Here is a 24,346-nt window from a genome sequence, read left to right on the forward strand (position 1 = left end):
CTGGAATTCTAAAAACATAATAATATACTTTCTATTTTTAGAGGTGGGGTCATAGGGGAACTTGCTATTCAAGTCGAGTCAGTCAAGATGAGAAAGTTAATATATTTCAGTCAGTATGTCTGTGCTGGCATGTACCATTGCCTAAAGCAGTGGACAGAGAACATTTTATTTTAAAGGATGGTATGCATAGATGTTGAAATATCAGATTATAAATAGGGTATCCCAGTACTGGTTTCCACTTTGCACACTATTTAAACAAAAGAGCCTATTTCAAAGCCACTATAAACTTTACTTCAAATTCCTCTTCTTGTCAAATAATCTCACATGCTAATCTTCACCATTAGATATCCCTCACCAGATTAAAGCTTCTCTAAAGGTCCCAATATTTTGGCCACCTGATGCAAAGAACTAACTCACTGGAAAAGACCCTGATGCTGGGAAAGACTGAAGTCAGGAGTAGAAGGGGACGACAGAGGATAAGATGGTTGGATGGCAACACCAACTTGATGGACATGAGTTTGAGTAGGCTCTGGGAGTTGGTAATGGACAGGGAAGCCTGGCGTGCTGCAGTTCATAGAGTTGCAAAGAGTCAGACATGATTGACTGACTGAACTGAACTAACTGAAAGGTCCCACGTAATAGCTGTGCACTGATCCTACCTTGGGGAGGACTCCATGAAGTCCATGGTATCTGTATCAAGGCAGATGGGTTAACTTTTTCGTAACCAAGTGAAGACAGGGGTGGGTACAAAGAATATTTCATGAAGAGATTACTAAGTGTGAAAGCCTGGAGGTGAAGGAGAACACAATACTTTCTGGGAACTGCAAGTGTCTGGATCAAAGGGCTAGAGACAAAAGTGGTGAGAAAGTGAAAAAAGAAAAGAAAAAAAAGTCTGGTTGCCAGAACAATCATTATTCCAGGAGGGTTGGGAGGGCCTTTCAAAGACACACAGTTGACAACCATGACCAGACCTATACTTTAGAACCATCACTCACTCTAGCAAAAACTGACAAGAGGCAACTCCTGAACAGGGAACACATAGGAGCCTGAGAGTAATGGAGCAGCAGGAGCAGAAAAAAATGGAGAAGGGCTTGGCAGAGGGTTTTAGGAATGGGACTAGACAGTACATCTTGCTGACTGGCTGAACATTTTTACACATCTCTTGGTAGGAATAATTTTTTGCTTTTGGTAAATGTAAAAATAAAATTGTTATGCTCTGAAGCAGAAGGAAAATATACCTACATAAGCAACTACTATATTTTCTTAACTCTGTAATACTCTCAAATATAAGAAGCATCGTCAACTTAATGCTTTGTGTGTGGGTGGAAAAATTAATGCTACTGTATAACAGGAGAGATGGAGGTTACTTAAGCCTGATGGTTGGGGAAGGAATTAAAAACTCTTAAGGGTAACTTGTAAGTTTCCTGCTAAAGCAGTTGAAGTGAAGTCATAGAACAGTGTCCCCCTAGGGAAAGAGGAAGGAAGTACTTTCCACCAGAAAGCAGCCAATGGTCAAACAGGGCAAGGAAGGTTGCCAGAAAGTCTGGGAACACCTCCAGCCAATTGGCAGCCACACTTTGTACTTCGTGCACGGTTCTGCCTGAGTCTGCCAAAGGGACTTGGATGAAAAGGGACACGACGCCTGACCCTATGCTCTCATTCCAAGGACAAGTGTGCGTCAAAGGATCTGCCATGGAATATTGGTCCTGTGGGAGAAAAAAAGGTTCTCTCCCCTTAACCCCTTCCTTATAGGTCTTCACTCATTTCCCAAATACACAGGAAGCACTGATCCATGCCAAGGTGCTGTCCTGGGTGCCGCAGACAATGCGCGGTGCCTGCCCTCACTCAGTAGATGTTCCAACCACACGCAAACTTCCTGATAAAGACAAAGCACCCCACAACTAAAGCAACCTGATTCCTCTGCCCCGGAAAACTTCAGTATTTTATTTTTAAAAATTAGCTACATTTATCCTGGAAAGCTTTACTCAACATCTTTCATCAACGTCCCCACCCCACTCTCATCTCTCCAAGTTTTCTGAGTCAAGTTCTAGGGCCCCATCATCTCAAGTGACCAGGGTGCATTTTCTCTCACTCCCCAAAACATGAGTTACTTTGTCTGTGGTCCTGGTGTCTAGCCCTGTGTTCTGCATTATCAGAGGTGCTAATTCACTAAAATATGTAATTTAAAATAAGTCACTGGGGGATTCAAAAAAAAAGAAAGAAAAGCTAAATAGCCAGATTCAGACACAAAGGGGGTCCTCCGCAGTTAAATGCTGATCTGTAAGAGAATCCTTAAGATAGTGAAGGCCCATGCACGGCAGTGATTACCAGCGCCAGCTCCAATGCATCTGCTCATAATGAACACACATCACCAGGGGCAGCATGGCTCGCTATGTGACTAGGGCTGTTCTCGACACTTCACTCTCTGCCTCCTATCAAGAAAAGGTTGCCAAAACCAATATTGTGAAAAATGATCTGTCACCTTATCAACATTTTTTGTTCACACCCTTGTCAATGACAGAACATTCCTTAACTACTTGACAGTCTATTTTATCCTTCTTTACAATCTCTTAACACTTTTACAAAAGGACTAAACATTTTGTCTCTTTGTACTTAAGGACTTATGCCAACTGCTAATCAAGTATAAAATATTTAACTTCTGAAATAAAAATTATTAAAGTTAATGCCTTTAAGCAAGTTAAAAAAAGATTAGGAAACTAATATTTGAGGGAGTATATTACAGTTTATAAAAACACTTTCACTTTCCACTTAAAAATATCTGGTTTAATCCCTATACAACTCTGGGGGCTAAGAAGCATTATTATTATATTACATATACTTTACAGAAATGTAAATTTCTATTTATTTGATCAAAAACACAAACTATTATTCAGAACCTCAATGCATATTTTCTGATCCCAAATTCGAGGATCTTTGTATGGGTTGGACAGTCTCTGCCCTTAACAGTGTTATTAATGGAGATGATTAAATACATGGCTTAAAAAAGTTAGCAAGAAAAAAGATTTCATGACTAAAATATTAACAAATACAAGGCAAATAACTTTGCAGGACAATACTTGAATATAACAAAAATATGGTCATTATTAAGGCTATCAATTTTGCATATGAACAAACTACTTTGTTTTAGAGCTAGTAAGATGTGTACTATATTCCACTTAAAGACTGTAAAGTGAGTAGAGGCTACCTAGGTGCCAAAAACCAGAATGTAAGCTCCAATGTAAACTAGGGATTTGTCTAGTTTATTCATGACTACATTTTCAGCATACTCAATAAACACTGGTTGAATGAATGAATGCGAACTACAACATAGAATACAAAAATGAGGCTCTCAGATATAGAATTATATATAAAGGTAGTTTACATTCAAACCCAGGACACCAAGTACAATTTAATTTATTAGGTAACTGCTAAGTAATTTATAAATGCCTATAACTAACCAGATAGATGTTCAAGCTGGTTTTAGAAAAGGCAGAAGAACCAGAGATCAAATTGCCAACATCTGCTGGATCATCGAAAAAGCAAGAGTTCCAGAAAAACATCTATTTCTGCTTTATTGACTATGCCAAAGCCTTTGACTGTGTGGATCACAATAAACTGTGGAAAATTCTGAAAGAGATGGGAATACCAGACCACCTGACCTGCCTCTTGAGAAAACTATATGCAGGTCAGGAAGCAACAGTCAGAACTGGCCATGGAACAACAGACTGGTTCCAAATAGGAAAAGGAGTACATCAAGGCTGTATATTGTCACCCTGCTTATTTAACTTACATGCAGAGTACATCATGAGAAACGCTGGGCTGGAAGAAGCACAAGCTGGAATCAAGATTGCTGGGAGAAATATCAATAACCTCAGATATGCAGATGACACCCCCCTTATGGCAGACAGTGAAGAGGAACTGAAAAGCCTCTTGATGACAGTGAAAGAGGAGAGTGAAAAAGTTGGCTTAAAGCTCAACATTCAGAAAACTAAGATCACGGCATCTGGTCCCATCACGTCATGGGAAATACATGGGGAAACAGTGGCTGACTTTATTTTTTTGGGCTTCAAAATCACTGCAGATGGTGATTGCAGCCATGAAATTAAAAGACGCTTACTCCTTGGAAGTAAAGTTATGACCAACCTAGATAGCATATTAAAAAGCAGAGACGTTACTTTGCCAACAAAGGTCCGTCTAGTCAAGGCTATGGTTTTTCCAGTGGTCACGTACAGATGTGAGAGTTGGAGTGTGAAGAAAGCTGAGCGCCGAAGAATTGATGCCTTTGAACTGTGGGGCTGGAGAAGACTCTTGAGAGTCCCTTGGGCTGCAAGGAAATCCAACCAGTCCATCCTGAAGGAGATCAGTCCTAGGTGTTCATTGGAAGGACTGATGCTGAAGCTGAAACTCCAATACTTTGGCCACCTCATGTGAAGAGTTGACTCACTGGAAAAGACCCTGATGCTGGGATGGATTAGGGGCAGGAGGAGAAGGGGATGACAGAGGATGAGATGGCTGGATGGCATCACCGACTCAATGGACATGAGTTTGAGTAAACTCTGGGAGTTGGTGATGGACAGGGAGGCATGGCGTGCTGCAATTCATGGGGTTGCAAAGAGTAGGACACGACTGAGCGACTGAACTGAACTGAACTGATGCTGTGTATTTTTGGACCTTCCCTCTTATATAACAAACTACATGGGATCTGGAACTAGAAGTCGGATTTGTGTCCTCTACAATGCCTAGTTAAACAACCTTTGATAGATAAGTTACTTTCAACCTTGATTGTACATTAGCACCACCCAGAGAACTTAAAAAAAAATGCCTAGAGCCCCATGAGACACCAACTAATTAATTCTGAACCTCTGGGGGTTGGAATTGGACTCTAATTTTACTTTTAAGGTTCACAGCTGATACTGATATCAAGTGATAGGTAAGCACCACTACTGCAAACCAATGGTCCTCAAACTCTGGCTTAGAGGCGATCACCTGGAGGGATGTTAAAATTCAGCCCCATTCCCAGAGTTTCTGATTCAGTTGATCTTGAGTGCATCTGAAAAATCTGTATTTTCAGTAAGTTTCCAGGTGATGCTAATGGCTGCTGGTGCGGGAACAAGACTGAGTGAGAAACACTGCCACAAATGGTCTAAAATGATTCTTGGATAAACTAAAGAATAAATGGAGGAGATACATGATTAGAAAAACATGAACATTATATAAAAAATTTAAGTACAAAAAAAGAACTTCATGTTCAGCATCACTGTCATTAGAAAAACACAAACTAAGTCTACAATGAACATTACAGACTTAACTAGAATGGCTAAAATTAAAAACAAAACCAAAATAATATAAGGGCTGGTGAGGGCACACAGCAACTAGTAATGCACTGCTCACAGGAATATAAGACGGAGCCGTGCTGGAAAACAGTCCATCAGGGTCTTGTAAGTTAAATGCGTACTCACCACATAAGCCAGCAGTCGCACACCTAGATATTTATCCAAGAGAAATTAAAAGTTGCATTCACATAAAAGCCTGTACATGACACTTGGAACAGCTTTATACATAATGGCTCCAAGCTGGAAACCACTGAAAAGACCTTGAATTGGGGACTGAACAGAAAAGCATATAACTATGGTACATCTATATGATGGACTACTATAGCAACATGATGCCAACAAACTGTGGATGAAACTCACACACATTCTGCTTTAGTGGAAAAAAGCCACTTACAAGGCTACACCCTATATGATTCCATGTATGCAGCAATCTGGAAAAGCCAAAACTACATGGAGGGAAAAAACAACAACAGTGGTTTCCAGGGGCTGGTAGGAGCCAGATGTCAACTATAAATGGGTACCCATTATGTACCTCTAATGATTACAAATTAGATCCTTCCAATCTCAGGAATTAGTATCTCACTCAACAAGACAATTCTTAAGCGTGATGTGCATCTCTCCAGGACACTTACTCCTATTCTGGGGTCAGGCTGCTTTATGGGCACGGATGACATCACACTCTCTCAAAATAAGCCACCAGGAGAGAAACACCCGCAGTCCACAGTTCATTTAAACTTGCTGCTGACTCATTCTTCCCTTGATACCTGAACCTTTCTTTCCTAATAACTTTAATTATAGTCATCTCTCATTCTAAAGCTTCCCCTCTCCTCAGAGATGTATGTGTTATCCTTCTGATCTCCTGATACTGAGCCACTGGGTAAATGTGTCACCCCCAGGAACCAGTCTGCTAAAAACAGAACCTGCATTTTCCACACATTCCTCACGGGCACGTGGATGCCGCAAAGGTTAAAAGGGATGATGGGTGTGCATGGGATTACTAGTGTTATGCTTGAAGTACATTTCATGGAATTTATTCTAAACTTGTGGTGTAATAAACATCCTATTCCTTTCTCCCTAGCATGGCAACTATTCACACCGGAAAAGGCATTCTCATGCACCATTTACTGAATGTATTGCCAAAACCATGGGATCTAGAAAAGGAGGACTCAGTTTCACTCTGTAACTTACTTTGTGACCTTGACCAAAGTACTCGCCTTTTGAGTCTCACTTCTTTATAAAACGGGCTCAGCTACAATGTGATTCTCTAGGGGCTGCTTTGAAAGCAGTATCAGCTCACACAAAGTACTAGTATACAAGGCCTGATACGACCCCTACTCCCTGATCTCTAAACACAGCGAAGCAAGAGGTCCTCAGCCAGATGAAGCAGATCCCACCAGCGTCACAGAGGGCATCAACAGAGATCCATAATCTGGGTTCACTGTTCACTACTTGAGAGTCCCAGGACACATCAATTTTTAAAGAGATGTATGAAATGCTTGAATTGAGAGAAGAGGAAAAAAAAAAAAAAAACATGGAAAGGTCTTCAAGAGTTGGTGTGGTATACAAGGGAAAGAACATGAACTCTGGTGTCACCTACACCTGGGTTTGAATTTCAGCATTATGACCTTAGGGAAGTCATCTTACCTCTCTCTGCATATTTTCTAATTTATAATATGGGTATAGGTGTTGTAGAATTGTGAGAAATAAATAATAATGTATATAAAGTATACAAATACCTTTTATAGGCAAGCCCTTAAACAATGCCTGTGCATTAATAATTCAACTAGCACTGATTAAGTACCACATGTAGTAGTCATTGTACAAAGCCTGGTTATTACTTCTATTAATACTATTTTCCTAAAAGACTAGGGGAAACTCTAGAGTGAAGGTGGAGTATACGGGCATCTTTTATTGCTTACTACCACACGCATGTAGAAAAGCCAATTTTTCACTCCCAAAGAGCTCCCTGATAGCTTAATGCCCTGATTAAAACTCCACCACAACAGAATCAATCTGATCTGAATTAGTTTCGCTAGCTCTTGAGAGTCGCTTGGACTGCAAGGAGATCAAACCAGTCAACCCTAAAGGAAATCAGTCCTGAATATTCGTTGGAAGGGCTGACGCTGAAGCTGAAGCTCCAATACTTTGGCCACCTGATGCGAAGAACTGACTCCTTAGAAGAGATCCTAATGCTGGGAAAGACTGAAGGCAGGAGGAGAAGGGGACGAGAGGATGAGATGGTTGGATGGTTTCACCGACTCGATGGACATGAATTTGAGCAAGTTCCGGGAGCTGGTGATGGACAGGGAAGCCTGATGTCCTAGAATCCATGAGGTTGCAAAGAGTTGGACACAACTGAGCAACTGAACTAAACTGAACCCCAAATCTGCTTTAAAGTGTAAAACTTCCTAGGAAATAACTTTATGAAACAGAAGAGAGAGGATAGTTACATCTCTTTCTAATACTTTCTCTCCCCTTGGCATCTCTTGTCATCTGGTTCCACTGTTTACAAGCTTTGTAACCCTGGGCATATCACTTAATCTCTCGGAAGCTGCTTCATCATTAAGACGGGAATGGTAGCCTTAGCCACCCCTGATGCAAGTAAAGACCTACGGGAAAGAGAAACCATCTGGGTGGGAAACACAAAGAAAGCAGAAGGGAGGAAAGAGCCACAAAAGAATCAGACAGAATGACTCAAAGAGGAAGAAGGAGAGAGGCAAATACACAAAGAATAAAACATTTGCACAAGGCGTAAATTTCACTCAATGAGCATGAGTCCTCAGGCCAGGGATGTAATCCACTGTGGAAAAGTCAATCTCTGTTGTGAAACTTCTGACTTAATAGCATTTCCCAACAATCAGTGGGCATCCAGCAAATGAATGGTGATGGTGTCATCAATATTAAAGAAAAAATGAAGATCAACTAAGGGCCACAGAGATGATAAAATTGTCTATAGAAGAGCCAGCAAGCTTAGACTTTTATAAGACTTTTATAAGTTTGCTTAAATGTTCTAAGCAGTCATATATAAGTGAGCATCAATTCCTGAGTATGATGCTGCTGTGGTGTTAAAAACTATGTATTGCTACACAGACGATATATTTATACCAACAGGTTATAACATAGAATCATGTATGTTGTCTTTTCTGAGTAGTTAAAAAAAATAAAGGACTGTCAAAGACAATATAGTTGTTAAGCCTCTGCTGCTGATTTTAGATCCCAAAGCCATGTATGCCAATTTTCTTCCACTTCTTTTTTTTCTCTACTGATGGCACAGTATTCAAGGGAAAAGACATTTTACCATCAGACTGCCTTAACTAGATTCTGACCCTCTTTTTCTAGTTGAATAATTCTGTTGAATAAATATTACCTGAGCTCTAACTAGATAAGGAGCAAAAGGAACACAGAGATGAATGAGAAAAAGGGACTTGGGCTTTGGTTAATTGCAGGCCAGCAATACATGTTGTTTGGAGAGACAGTTATATTGCACGACAAAGAGATTTATAGGTTGAAGGGGATCAGCATTAAGTCAGGTTGGTCAACACCTGTTGTAGTTTAAATGCATTCAACATATTTCTAAGCACCTGCTTTGCTTCTTCCTCACCTCTCTCCTTCCAGTAGGCATCAAAACTCACATACACCTTTCCAATCCTCAAAAGAGCTAATCTTCTCTAAAACTCCACTGTTCATCTGCAACTGGTGTAGGGATTCCCCTACTTGGCCCCTCAACATAAAATCTCCACGTGCTTATCAACAGAATCCACTGGGTTCCTACTCCACATTCCCAAATGGCATGAAATGCACACTCTGGCCTTACTTTGAAGTATCTTGAAATAAAAGCATCCCTGTCGCTGAAGAAATCATAATCTACTGTTAATTGGCCAAATTAATACTGATGTCCCCTGTTAAGTGCTTAACAAGGCACAGAAAAATGGTATTATAAGGCGGCAAAATCAAAACTCACCAACTGACAGTTCTGTTTGCACAGTGTTTCAACAATTTAGTAACTGAAAAACAACCAGCTAAACTTCTGGGTTTTCCCAAAAACCTGAAGATCTGGTAACACTGTATCAACCCTCCTTCATAGCAGCAGGGATTGGCCAGGTTGCCGGCATCTCCTCTAGGCAGGGCATAAGCTCTTGGGTGGGCTTCCCAGAATCCGCCTGCCAATGCAGGAGACGCGGGTTCAGTCCGTGGGTCGGGAAGATTCCCTGGAGCAGGAAACGGCAACCTGCTCTGGCATTCTTGTCTGGGAAATTTCATGGACAGAGGGGCCTGGCGGGCTACAGTTTGTGGGGTTGCAAAGAGACACAACTGAGCGACAAGCACAAGGTCTCAAGTATATGGCAGTGATCCTGAGGACTCCTGTGACCATCAAGGACCTGTGCCACACATACCAGGTACCTAGACCTCCAGGAACACAGCAGTAGGCAAAACACAGAAGGCCCTGCTCACGCGGAATGACTGTGGCTTTGAACAGATGATGAAGGATGGGGTAAGCAACCCACAAGGAACAGTATAGGTATTCTAGTATTCCTAAGCAACTCCCTATCTAACAGAATCTATGAGCAAATCCTTTTGTGAAGTGAATGGCTACTCCCTATTTTATCAGTTTTGAGCTCTATAATGAGCATGTTTCAAGTGATGGTACACAGTTATTTTCTAAACCCATATAATTACAAGATTATAGTGTGAATTCCTGTGTTATGTGTGTGTACATACACACACACTGAAAAATGGTATTAGGAGAAGTGATAATGAGTTTTGTGTCCAGATATATGTATCACTTAAATTGACTTCTGAGTTTCACACATGGATTCAATTATCTCTGTATCTTGTATTCTGTGTATCTCATATATGACCTAAATATACTGTTAAATTTGTGGTGAACATCTTCAGATTAGCAAATTTGCATTAAAAATAGACATGCTCTTTTAACATTTAAAGGTACCATCAAAATTACATTTCCTATTATTTAATACTAAAGCTCTCAGATTCACAGTAAATTCTATTTTGACAACAAAGTGAAGCTTTTAAATTGTAAAGGATTCTAAGTATGAACTATTGTCAAATGCCCTCAATTTCTGCCTTGCTGACCTATACTAAAACTTTTGATGCCTCCTAATTATATAATTGGTAAGTGAATAAAGGACATCAGAAAAATTACTTGATAACTTGACAAAGTGTTTATACAGAAAGTGAAAGTCGTGTCTGACTCTCTGCAACCCCATGGAATTCTCCAGGCCAGAATACTGGAGGGGGTTGCCATTCCCTTCTCCAGGGGATCTTTCCAACCCAGGGATTGAACCCAGGTCTCCTGCATTACACATGTATTCTTTACCGTCTGAGCACCGGGGAAACCCAAGAATACTGGAGTGGGTAGCTGATCCCTTTTCCAGCGATCTTCCCGACCCAGGAATTGAACTGGGGTCTCTGGCATTGCAGGCAGATTCTTTACCAGCTGAGCTACCAGGGAAGCCCATTTATACAGAGATGTCTGCATATTCTAATTAAGTTCTCCTGACATTAAAATCACAGGAAACCATGAGTTGCAATAGTGTAAACTGTTTAAGTAAAAGAGACAAGGAAGATAGAATATTGTTCAGGTAAGTTAAAATAATTTCATCCAACTAGGCCTGGTTCTGTCTGCCCTAAACCAAGTCATATTGTTTATTTTACAACTTGGGTTAGTAAGACCATGATTACCATTTAGGGGAACAGAATTCTCTTCTGTGAAAATTATTTGCTGGCTCATTTATCATCACTGCCACCAAATATAAAAATTATCTTCAATCACAATCTTGATTTGTATGACTCTAAGAATTAGCCCTAAGAAAAATGGGTGGTACTGGTACGGAGATCAGGCTACTTATTTATTGACTCAAATCCAGGTCTTCTGGCTGCTAAACTCACATTCTTTCCACTACGCTTTACTAGCTCTTTCTCAATAATAACTTAAATGTAAAGCAAACTTTCAGAGTTTGCAAAGATCTACTATCTCATTTAACCTTCGTAATAATCCTAAGAAGTTGAGGCAGGCATAGTATCTCTAATACTTAGGACACTGGGCACCCACACATAAAACAATTTGCCCAAAGAAGATGGATCGAATGCCAGGCAATACTGGAAGACAAAAATAACTACTAAAAAACCTTATTGTGTACAACTGAAGTATGTGACCTTTAGGGTAAGCCTATCCTCAAATCTGCTGTTATATTCTAGAGATGGTAAATACCAGATATCTGCACTGTCTCTCTTCTTTTCCCACAATCCTTCAGCACACTCTTTCTTGCTAGGCCTGAACCCAGCCTCCAAAGCATTTTGAACACATAGTTCCAGGCAACCCCTATCAACCAACACAGATAAAATCTGCATTCCTGTTCTCTCCATTAAGGCCCACTTGTATAATACCTGTTTTTGACATTTTGTCTTTGCTTTTGTTTGGATATTTGCTTTCATGGCTCTACTAGAATTGTATATTTTATCTTTTCCAGGTCCTGGAAATCTGCCTTATTTTGATCTCAGAGCACCCGCTGCAAAGATTCATATATAGCAGGCACACAAGGTGACAAATACATGGTACTTAGGAAAAAATCTTGGAGAAGGAAATGGCAACCCACTCCAGTACTCTTGCCTAGAGAATCCCATGGACAGAGGAGCTTGGTGGGCTGCTGCTGTCCATGGGGTCACACAGAGTCGGACACGAGTGAAGCGACTTAGCATGCAGGCATGCTTTGGAGAAGGAAATGGCAACTCCCTCCAGTGTTCTTGCCTGGAGAATCCCAGGGACAGAGGAGATGGTGGGCTGCCGTCTATGGGGTCACACAGAGTTGGACACGACTGAAGCGACTTAGCAGCAGCAACAGGAAAAAATCTAAAGTTAACAATAAAAATACCTTCCCTTATTTCTAATTACCATTTAGAAAAGAGTCATAAATGTTCTCAGGAAAGCGATAGTAAAAACAAGTTTTGTGGGTCAGACGGTCTCTGATGCAACCACTAAACTGCCATTATGATGTAAAGCACCTATAGACAATATGCAAATAAATGAATGTGTCTAGATTCTAATAAAAATCTGAATTATTTAATTTTCACACCACATATTATTCTTCTCCTGACTTTTTTCCCCCCAACAATTAAAAAAAAAAAACAATCTTAGCTTGCAGGTCATAGAGAAACAGGGTGTACGCTGGATTTGGCCAGTGGGACCACACGTACTGAGCCCGGGCCTAAACCTGTGGTTTTCAAAGTGAGAGTTTCAGGTGGTCTGCAAGATCCTTTCAGCAAGTCCAACTATCTATGTGTGAAGCTGGACTTTCTTTGGTTCAACCAAAACACTTAAAAAAATTCAATCATCAATCAAAACAATGCACAACAGATTAAATGCATAAGCAAATATGAAGACCCAGCTGCATTCTATTAAGCCAGAAATTGAAAAGATTTGCAAAAATGTAAAATAATGCCACTCTCTTCCCAATAATTTTTCTTTGTTTGGAAAATACCTAGTTATATGTCATAATGTTCTTTATATTAACATATAATGGACTTATGATTGATTTTTTAAGTGGATTAATATTTTTTAAGTTCCTCAGTTTTGATTTCTATTTAGATGCCAACAGCTACAACCCATGAAGAGAAAAAAAGCTGTCTGGGGGCCCTAAATAAAAAATAATTTTTAAAAATATGCTGTTTATATACACACACACACACACACATATAAACTGGCCACACCCCATGGCACTCAGGATCTTAGGTCCCTAATCAACCAGGGGTGAAACCTCAATCCTCAGCACTGGAAGCAGAGTCTTGACCACTGGACCACCAGGGAAGCCCCTGGCCCCCAGTAAGTTTGAGACTGTAAGGGGCTCTTGAGACCAGTCACTTTGAGAACCCGCTGCGGAGCTGCAGCAGGATTAACTGCTATGGGCAGAGTCGCCTGGAGAAATGAGGGCACCTCCTCAGGTCAGGGCACCAGACACACCTCCTGATTTCAGTCTCCTTCTTGATTTCCCCCTGTCTAAGAGCTTCCTTTCTTTCTTTCATTAAATCCTTATTTGGTAAAATGTAATCCCATGCAATTTACATTCTTGTATAATAAAGTTGGTGAAAATGTGGGGTGATTTTCATTGAAAGAACTCTTTTACTATGTGCAGACCATAAAAATGCTTTAGCCTTTGTCAAAATAGGTAACTAGATTCAAATCTCTCTCTCTGGCTTGTCTTTTCCAATCTTTGAAAAAAAAAAAAAAAAACCCACAAAATTACTATTGTAATTCCTTGCCTTCAGAACAGCTCTCAAAATAAACAGATTCACCAGCTTCTTTATAAATCATAGTCTCTTTGACTTGGCTCCACAAAACTGGACAAGCCTGGTGCTAACCAGCATCCTCACTAGCGTTACATCTAAAGAAATGAAATCCAGGAAGCATGGCACCAGTTTAATTGATAGCCCTAATAACAATGTGCTAAAAATCACATTTTTGCAAGTAAAGTTTATACATCTTACAGAGTATCTTAAAAGAGTTTTAATATTTTGCTTGTTCTACCATTTGATATTTTAAAACTTTTAAAAAGATTACTTTAGGAGACATAAAAGCAAAGTTCTCTTAATTCTAGTGTTACCATATGTAAGGAAACCTTATATAAGGAAGTTTTCTTTTTTTGCGGGGGGGCAGTTTTCTTATATATAAATTTACTCTGTAGTAAGGTTTAACTGTCCAGACAAATGATGTATACTGCTGGCCTGGGGAAACCTCTCCCTCATTCTTCATTTTAGAGAGAATTAAAGAAATGATACCATAATTCCAATAATTATAATTCTGTTGAATACACACTGTTAATTAGGAGGCACTTCCACATGAGTATATGAGTCTAAAGATCTTTATAGTTTTCTCTTAGAGAATAATAACTTTGTAAACAATACAAAGTGGGAAGAAATTTCTGGTTTTGAATATTTGTCCTTTAATCTGTATTATAAAATATCTAAAAAAAAAATCAAGAATTATGATCAGATGCTAAATCTGCCATAATTTGTGATTATTGTCTCCAAGAAGAAAAATAAAATACATTTGGTTCTTTTGACCAAAGCAAAAACTTCAATTCACTAGCATCTAGACCAGAAAGGCATTAACAAATTATTACCTATTTGGAGAATTGTTATCCATCTGGGGAAACAGTACAAATTAATTTAAAGAGATTTGGTAGCTGTGCTGTTCAATGAAGAACAACAACAACAAAACACATAGATTTGAAATGTGGGGGAAAATGCTTACTATTTAAATTTACAGTAAAAGCAAAAGTCTCATCATGATTGCAAAACATTCCAAATTGTGAAACTTAAGTTATTTGTAAAATAGACAAAAGTAAAGCTGCTTCCTCAGTTATTTTTTGAGATCTCAGCATCAATTTAAAGAAAATGCTTATATTTAAAAGAAGGCCTATTTAAAAATAGGAATCTTTCTGCTAAATACAAATATGAACATGAAGTAAATTTATCTTATATCATGCATTCCTGTCCCATGTATATGCAAATGAAGGTGATATGAAACCAAAGTTTAAGAAAAAAATTACTTGCTTCAATTCTCTAAGGAATAAAAGAGCCTCAAACCTAAAGAACAACAACTAATGCTACTGTAAAAACTAAAATTACATAAAATTGGTATGTGGATTATATGGGGAGAAAAGGGAGGGAAAAAAGGACATGTACTTCACTATATAAAAAACATATATTTCTGCCAATACTGTCTTCAAGATTTTTGGGGTATAACTAATAATTTTTCTACTCTCATTTTCAAATTAAAATTATGTGCATTAAAAACCTGAGTATAATAAAGTTTCCTAGGAAGGCAAAAAAGAAAAAAAAATGAAAATCACAGAATTTATACAACCACCAAGATAGAAGAGCTCAAGAGAATTTTAGTCTCATATTTGAGAAAACAGTGCTCCTACTACTCTAAAACAGTAAAACTAGAATCAAGATACAGTTATTTTAAAGCTTGGCACAGCAGTTTAAAATTTGAAAAATACCTTTGCTATTTTAATAAAATAGCTTTTAGTTTTATTTTCCCAATTTCTTCCCCAGCAGTGGGACAATAACAGTATAACTTTCTCTACCTGCTGGGGAATTTTCTTAGCACTTTGTGGAAACCGTTGGCTTTCAGAAATGGACGGGCTGATTTAAACCAAAAGTTAGACAAAATACAGAATTGCAACAACAATGAAAAAGCGATTTAGAAAGACGATCAAGCCAAGCAGATAAGCAAACTCTATATAAAAATCAGTTTTCTCGGACTGTTCATCCAGTCAGTTCCCTAATTTAAAAAAGCCAAACCAAAGCAAAGCATGCTGACTTACATTGCTTCTTTAGTTCTTTCAGCTGTTGTTTAAATTGGACAAATTTTTCGTTATTTTGAAAGTCTGCATCAGAATTCTTATTCTGTAAAGCCAAAAACTTCTTCTCCACTAATAATTTTAGATCAGGTATTTTCTCTGAACGTTCTTCTTTTACCTGAGGAGGATGATAAAATTACTGTAGTTAAATGTTAACAATGACACAGACTTGTAACAGTATTTTTCTCTCATTTTACTCAAATAAAAACATAGAGGTAGAAAATAATTTCCTTCAACAGAGAACCAGGGAGACAGGGCCCTGTTTCAGACACAGACTGCTAGTGAAGAGCAGAGAAACTCATTTACCCCATCTACCCTTCGGCTTCTTACACTATCCCTTCATTGCCCTGCTGGCTTGCCGTGTCCAGACAACTACTGTGCAACTGTGTCCTCCACCTTCACGGGAACCCGGGCATGACGCCTTCTTTTCATTTAGGTCTGTGCGGTCCCCTCTCCTTCCTCTCGAGTCTGTCCTGCATTCTCTCCAGCACTCCTCTTCTCTGGTCCTTGGCCCCGGCAGGTGAGACTGGCTCCTCCTTCACAAAATGAGTGGAGAACTTCCACCATCTGCGGTCACCAGGAAAAGTGCCCCTATTCTGTTCAAGGCTAACCTCTCAATCTTTATTCTCCCCCCTTCCCAATATTTTATTATAAAATTTTCAAACATGTATAAATGTTGAAAGCATCATATTTTACCATTCAAAGTTGAAAGATTATCTGTAAGTCCTCTGCTTTGATTATCTTCTGTCATGGAGAAAAGAATTAGATACTCTTCTATTGTTTAATTGCTATGCATGCCATGCATTAGACAAATCAAAAATGAAAATTAAGTATGAAATCAAAATACCTAAATCTATATGTAAAGTACAAGAGTATAGGAACTGACTGTCTTCTCATTGTACTGATGAAGCTCAACCAGTGCTGGATCCATCATCAGAGAGGTGTGAAAATCATGGCAAGGCTTTAGTGACAAGTTATATGTAATTAAACATTTAAAATAAGTCCTATAAGGCTAAACAATAAAGCTCAGTTTGGAAACAAGAAGGTACAATCAATTGAATAATGCCTAATATCACAAAAATAAGAGGACTTCTACCCAGTGACTAGCTACTCCTCATCCCTGCACTGGAGAGAACAAGATGAGACAAGCTCAAGGTTGTGGCAAGAAGAGGGCTCAGAGTAGACACAGAAAATAAATGATGAGTTCTTAGAAAAGAACAAGGGGTTCCCTTTCTGGATTTATAAAATAAAAGCATACATGTGAAGCTTCTCAAGGTCTTTGGTTCGTATGAAATTATTATTTAATCTTCCATGATCAGAAAAGAGCTAATCTGAGCAGCTATCAGTAAATGCAGTTTCCAACAAAGTCTCCAACCCACTCAACATACTTAATCTCCCCAGATCAAATACAACCACTGCTGAGGAGCTGGGTAGAAAAGTGTGGGGGCAGGGGATAGAGGCATTTTGGAGTTGACAATGCAGCAATTTGAAGTATGACTAGGAAAACCTGAATACACCAGATTTAGCGACTCAGAGTGCTTTCTTCCCCCACAGCCAGAACCTCCAGAGAACTGCTGTAAAGCACACAATTTCACTGCAGCAAATACCTTCTCTGGAAACTTGATGCTGGAGTTGGCATAGCTATCCACTGCAAAGAGAACTTACTGTACTCCAGCTCTCAAACTGAGAGCCTGGAAAATATTAAACTCGTTATCTGTTTAAATCAATGGAATAAATAGGGATTCATTCTATTTTTTAATGGTTCCTTGCATTGTTTGTATCCTCAAGATAAAGAGATACAGAATCCCAAATGAGGAAAGAAAAAAGCCATTCTTTGAGTTGTTAGTTGATCATAGTTACCTAGTCTGAAAAAAGTAAGGATGGCCCTCTTTTTCTAGGACAAACATAAAAATACCGCCAAGAAGTCTGAGGGGGAGGACAGGCTCTATTAGAGCCTTAGTCCACCCTTCTCCTAAGGATAAACTGCCTGGGTACAAGACTTAAAACCTGAGTTTTAAGTCACTGGGTGTACTAGTCTGGTAAGGCTGTCATAGCCGAGTAATACTACCTAGATGGCTTGAACCACAGAAGTGTATTTTCTCACAGTTCTGGAGGCTAGGAATCTGAGACCAAGGTGACCAATCTGAGACCAAGCAGGGTTGATCTGTAGAGGGCCGTCTTCTCCCTGTGACGTGGTCTCCTCTCTGTACGTGTCTGTGTCCAAACATTCTTCCCTTGAAAGGACACCAGTCACCACATTAAAAGGAAGCACCCCAATGACCTCATTTTACCTTTGATTATTTTAAAGACCCTATGTCCAAACACATTCTGAGATACGAGAGGTTAGGCCTTCAACATATGAATGTTGGGAGAACACAATTCAGTTCATACACAGGGTTAAAGAAATTTTAAAAGAGAATTTTGAAAATAGCCTACAGACTGTTAATCTTTATGCCATTATGATTTTTAAATGACAGAAACAAACCGAGAAGTAAACTTAGCAGACACTGTACTTAACAGAATGGGAATTTAATATTGTCCTGGAAGGAAAAGGTCACTTAAAAAAAGTAGCATCCACTTATCAAGTGAGTGCCTTCTCTGTGTAGCTAAACAGGAGAGAAGACCAGAAAAGCTGATCAGGAGTAAATGGTGAACAGCTTTGGGAGCCAGGCTATGAAAGTGAGGCTTGATCTGATAGGCAGCAGGGAAAGACATTAAAATACTCTAATGAATAAAGTGAAAACACCATGACAATTTTCTTTCTTAAAAAAAAAAAAAGATTGCTGTAGTTAAAGCATCGAGGATGCACTAAGACAGGAAAGGAAAAAGAAGTTACTGGACTATGCTAACTAATGGCAGAGGGGCTGGCAACTTGATCAAATTCTAATGCTATTTTTGAAGCAGAATTACTGAGTCATTTTGTGAGAGGAAGACATGAAACTGATGATGACTTCAAGATTTTTAATATGAGCAACTAACTGAATAAAATTTTCTTGAGGAAAGAAAGGGCAATCCTGAGCGTCTGGATAACATCTAAGTGGAAAGATCTAGTAAGCAGCTGGAGAGACATTTAAAATGAGAGCATGTGAAGCAAAAGAAGAGAAATGCAAAAGGAATTCTTAAAAAAAAAGTGAAGAAGAAAACCAGGAGTTAAGGCAAGTCCAAAAAGAAAAGAAAAGAGAGAATTTCCTTAAGAGATGCTTGTCCTTTGGAAAAAATGATGCAGGAGAGCTCAAGGAAGATACGGGCTAAAAAGCAACCACTGGGGTTAATCACCAGGCACTGGTGCACTGTACGACACTAGTTATCTGTTTCAGCCTACTAGCCTGCAAAGCTTCTCTCAGGCAAGGATCAGTTCATGGTGCCCAGTACACCATCTATGTTACATCAGGGGCTCAAATGACGCTGATGAACTAGTGAATTACAGAGACAGCAAATTCTACTCTAGTGATGTGAGAAGAGGGTACCGTACGGGCAACTGAATCAAGTTTGGCAGCAAGGGAGGAGAAAGAGATGGGAAGCAGATCACAGGAAAGAGACAGTAAAGGACACTTGTTTATTCGTCAACAGTAGCTTAAAGTGCAGTTGACATGATGGAGGAGAAAGAACATAGACCCCGAGAGGGTCTGGGTCCCTAAGTTGTGGATTTGGGGACAATCCTTCTAGGCCTTGGGTTTCTCTCACTTCTTAATCAGACATCGGGAACGCCGTCAATGCCATGAAGACTTAAATATGCCATGTTTGTGTTTAACTTTGGTGCACAGAACATATTTTTTTTAAAATTCTTTCCTTCCAACTTTAGCACAGAGCCTTCAACATGTTTGTGGACTGAGAAGGAACCAGTGGGGGAACATAATCAGAAACACTAAGAGAAAGCAAGTAACAGATTTCATTTGAGGAAATCCTTCAAGTACTAGGGGCTTCCCTGGTGACTCAGCTGGTAAAGAACCCACCCGCAATGCAGGAGACCTGGGTTCAACCCCTGGATTGGGAAGATCCCCTAGAGAAGGGGACGGCTACCTACTCCAGTATTCTGGCCTGGAGAATTCCATGGACTGTATATATAGTCCACGGGGTCGCAAAGAGTCGGACACGACTGAGCAACTTTCACTTCACTTCAAGCACTAGGGCAAAAACCAGAGAGGGAAGGCAACCACCTGCAAAGCACAGGGGTCTTCACCAGGGGTCCTAAGTGCCCAGAGGCCGCACACGCACGGACCTGAGGAAACCCCCCAGAAGTACAGGCTAAGAAGAGTGGCGAGCGCCGTGCTGAAGCAGCGGCTTCCCGGGGGAGACGAAGCCGCCCGCAGCTCTGGGGGACCACTGCCATGTGACAGCAAGTCACAAATCTAGACTTCTGTGAGGTCTTTTTTTCTTCTGGTCTTTAAAACAACATAGAGACCAAACAATACATTATCAGCCTGAAGCCAGGAATTTGAAACCTAACCTAACCTTATTAATGCAAACAAGATGTCAATATTTTAGACACAAAAAAGCAAAGTTACTACTGTGATCCACAATCTTTGGGGGTCAAGTGCAATCCCCATACATCTACTTTAGGGATGAAATATGGTCCTTTCCAACAGGACAGAGAATAACGGGGAAAGGAGAGTGTGGGGAAGAGAGGGGAAAGTAAAGGATTCCATTCTGACATGCTAATCCCAAATATTAATGAAAACCTTGGGCTCTAGACTTGAGATTACAAATGAGGCTCTTCTGCTAACCGAATGATGTTAGAAAAGTTACTAAATGCATCTAACCTTAGTTTCCTCACTTGTAGACAGAAAATAATAACAGGATTTCCCTCTTGATGTTGCGGACAGGAATAGTTGGGATGAAGCAATACAGCTCTGCTGAGCTATCTATCACAGAGAACAGTCAGTGAGGAGTAGGTGTTATTGTTGTGATTATCATTATGTGTATCTCCAGGGTAGCTGGATACCCAGGCCTGCAGCTACACAGACTGACATGACTACCCACATAGAGAAATCAGGGCATGGATTTTAATGGAAACCTGGAAATGAATGGGATTACCAAGGAGAGGAAATAAACAGAAACCAAAAAAAAAAAAAGAGTAAGGCAAGAACTCTGGAGAATACTGAATTTATGGGGTAGTTCAAAGGGTCAAGAAATAAAAAGTGCAAGAATTAAGAGGACAACCAAAAGACAGTGTCCCAAAAGTCTAGGATGTTTCAAGATCTGTCAAATGCTGCACAGAAGTCAAGCTAAAGAAGGACTGAGAAGTGTCCGTTGGACTCGCTGACTGGGTCACTGGGGACTTTAGCAAGAGCGAGATATGCACAAAGTGCTGACTTCAAAATACACAGATTTTTGTTGAATGAATTGTTTCAAAATGATGGAGCAGTGAAGACAAAACACATGTTGCCAAATGTTCCAGAGACTCTCCAACTAACTGCTCAGTTTGAGTTCAAAAGCACTTGAGAACTTCTAGCTACATTTAATTGGAACCCAACATTCCTGTGACTTTAGTATTTGTCCTGTGTCAGCCAGGGAAGGCAATTAAGGAGCTGACAGTAACAATGAAGTCAGATCTCTGGTGGCTTGTCCCTATGAACAGAGGCTCATTTCAGAAAAAGAAATAAAGGTAGGAACAAAAGGCAAACTTGTGGTCTTTACCCATACTGAAACTACGTATTATTTTCAGCATGCTTTAAACAAAAATTTATAATATTTATATGATGATCACACACTTCATTTCTTTCAAACAATATTGTACACATATGCAATTACTCAAAGTGTGTCATTTTATTGCTACAGGGCAAAGTCAAGGTCTCCTTCTCCAATCATCATTATTGCCTTATAGCTATTATTTCACTGGAAGAGATCACAGGAGTGAAGGATATTAATGGGCTGAGTCATTCACACACTTTTGAATCATGTGAGAATCTAGTATAAAATTAGTCATTCTTGTAACTGAACAAAGACTCAAGATGGATTTACTCTCTCCAAAACAGCCACTGTTAGATGTCTGGCTTCCAAAAGAACATATACCTAATGATTTATATTTTGGATATCACACAGCCTTGAGAAGTTTATCATGGGTACACAGTGGTGATAAGCAACATGCTTTGTGTTCTGCTCAGTATGCTAACTATTCCAAGTTCCAATTCATGATCTAAGGTTGTGGGACCTACTTTCATGCTGGGAATCCAGAGAGAACTGTCTCAACTAGTCCTAGAACATTCATTCACCAATATTTACAGAGTCCCAACTGGATGCCAGGCAGCATATGCACTTAGCATAATTGCTGAGACATTTATGGAGGTTGGCCCAAACTTACGACACACCACCAACCCAACTGGTCATGCACTGGGTAAATTTGTATAGGGCAACCCTGTTTCCACCTATATATAGCAAAAAAGCTTGCAGAAGTTTTCACTGAAAGGCATGTCCAGGCTACGAATCACTATGCTTTCACCGACTACAACCTAACTGCAATGGAGACACATTATATTTTCTAGAGACTTTACTATACTGCCCATGACCTTTAAAAAAAAACCACCACCACAACACATATATCACACACACTAATGATGACCAGCATGGATTATACCCTTCATCTCAGGCCAGTTTCTGTTGTCAATTGCACAATCTGCACTGAACTCTGTTGGACTCAATTATTTGCAGTTGAGTGAGTTTCCTAGTGCCATTATTTAGTTTGACTTTTGACAGAAACACTTAAGAGGGAAGGAACACTTCCTTGTTGAACATTATGACACATTGAATGGACGTCTCAGTTTGCCCAGGTGTTGTAATACACCATTACTGGACATGGAAACATCTTTCCCTCTTCAAACCTTTCAGAAAAAATTTGAAAATGAATAAATTTAAACCTGTGGGAAAGTGCCATTGGTCTAGTTCTAATGGACACGTCCTATTGGAATAGACAGTTGTCCCACAGATGGCAGCTGAATGAGGCAACCTCATCTGTGTACATCTGTTACTAACCATTTCTGCTGTTGAAAATCATTCCAATCATTCCTCATGGCACCAATCCCACTATAAGACTATGACCAACATGAATGACATATTTGTTACAGGATTCAAATATGGTGGGCGGGGGGGGGGGGGTGGTGTGGGGAAACGGGTGAAGGAACCAAAATGCTGATTTGCCTTTCTGGGCTTTGTTATTGTTTGCTTTATTTTCTTCTCTATTTTCTTTTTCTTTCTTTCTTAGGCAGAACTTATAGAAATAACCATTATTTACCTATACTATTTATTCAGCCATTCAATAAATATTTACCAAATGCCTACTGCACGCAGGCACTGTGCTAGGCATTGGAGATTCCTTAGTAAACAGACTAACCTGGTTCCTGCTGGACTCTTGGGGTTTGGGGTATAGTGGAGGAAAACAGTACTATTCAAAGAGTCAAATACCCTATCATCAGCTGTGAGAAGTGCTGTGAAGGAAACGCATTAGATGCTAGGAGAGCATGCAACAACGTAAATGCTGAGAACATCATTTCACAGGCAATCTTTTTATGTACTGCTCAATTTAAACACAGGTCAGGCTGAGGGGAGAGTGAGATGAGGATTTTTACTGTTGTTATTAACAAACACGTTGCAATTGCACAAAACCTTTCATCTGAGTGGTTCAAAGCCTTCTATGCACAAGTATCATTATCCCAATTTGACAGATGTGAGAAATGGGCAGTTCACGGTGATTAAGCGTCTTGCCCAAGGTCATACTGAGTCAGTGACAAATGACTGCAACTCATTCAAACCTCCTTTCAACTTAATTTTGCTTTGTATGTGCCTCCAAGTGCCAACTCAAAATGAACTTTCATAACTCATCCTAACTTTATGAAAACATACTTGATTTCAAGCAGATATCCTTCACCTTCAGTGGTCATTTATTAGTTCTCATATGAAAAGACATTTATTCTGAATTTAATAAAATTGCATTCCTGTCCACTAAGCTTCTGTCAAAATCTACAGAATTATTCAACACCTTATTTATCACTACAGTACCTCACTCAAGATTTTAAAATAAAAAAAGGACAGCAGTGGGTTGATGATAATGGGATATACTGGGCTTCCCAAGTACCCCATTATCCAGAAAGATGATCTCCTAAAAACGCTAGATCATCTGCTGAAGATCCAGTTCCAGTGCTGCTGGGGAAACAATACCCCATGAGGTTAATTTCCCCCAGCACGCAGGTAACCAGTGAATAATATATGAGACTGTTTCTCCAATAACCAGAACACCGACCAAGGGACAAAAGTTGAATTAGCTGTGAATCTTCCCCTCCCTCACTTACACCTAATGACCAACTTGCATTTTTTTTTCTCCCATGACTGCAACTCGAGTTCTGCAGGCCTAACAGTCTTAGTATCCAAGAGAAGACTGATTTCACCTAGGGACTCAACAATGCCTTCAGTGATTTTGGGAGCTTAAACAGCAACCTAGCAATTTTGAGCTTCTCATGACACTGACCAGACAGACAAAAATTGAGGTTACAGAACTGGTTGGGGCAATGAATCTTAATTACCAAGGGTAAACAGGATTACTGCTACAGAGTGAGGAAAAGGAGGTGTGTGTCTGGAACCTGGACTACCTCCTAGGTTTGCCACGTCATTATCTAAAGATAATGAGAGTCAAAAGCA

At 39.7% G+C, this 24,346-nt stretch overlaps 1 protein-coding gene across 6 annotated transcripts in view; it reads right to left on the reverse strand.

Moving 5' to 3' along the window:
• The window catches only part of NSMCE2 (NSE2 (MMS21) homolog, SMC5-SMC6 complex SUMO ligase), a 232,458-nt gene that overhangs the window by 138,753 nt on the left and 69,359 nt on the right, over positions 1-24,346 (reverse strand). For 5 of the 6 annotated variants that reach the window (XM_043879240.1, XM_043879239.1, XM_043879241.1 and 2 more), the window contains one exon: positions 15,683-15,836. In XM_043879240.1, the coding sequence (XP_043735175.1) occupies positions 15,683-15,836 (154 nt within the window). The remainder of the gene's footprint in view (positions 1-15,682; positions 15,837-24,346) is intronic. The other variant, XM_043879244.1, reaches the window with a different exon arrangement.

Source organism: Cervus elaphus, chromosome 21, assembly GCF_910594005.1.
Source record: "Cervus elaphus chromosome 21, mCerEla1.1, whole genome shotgun sequence".
Taxonomy (NCBI): domain Eukaryota; kingdom Metazoa; phylum Chordata; class Mammalia; order Artiodactyla; family Cervidae; genus Cervus; species Cervus elaphus.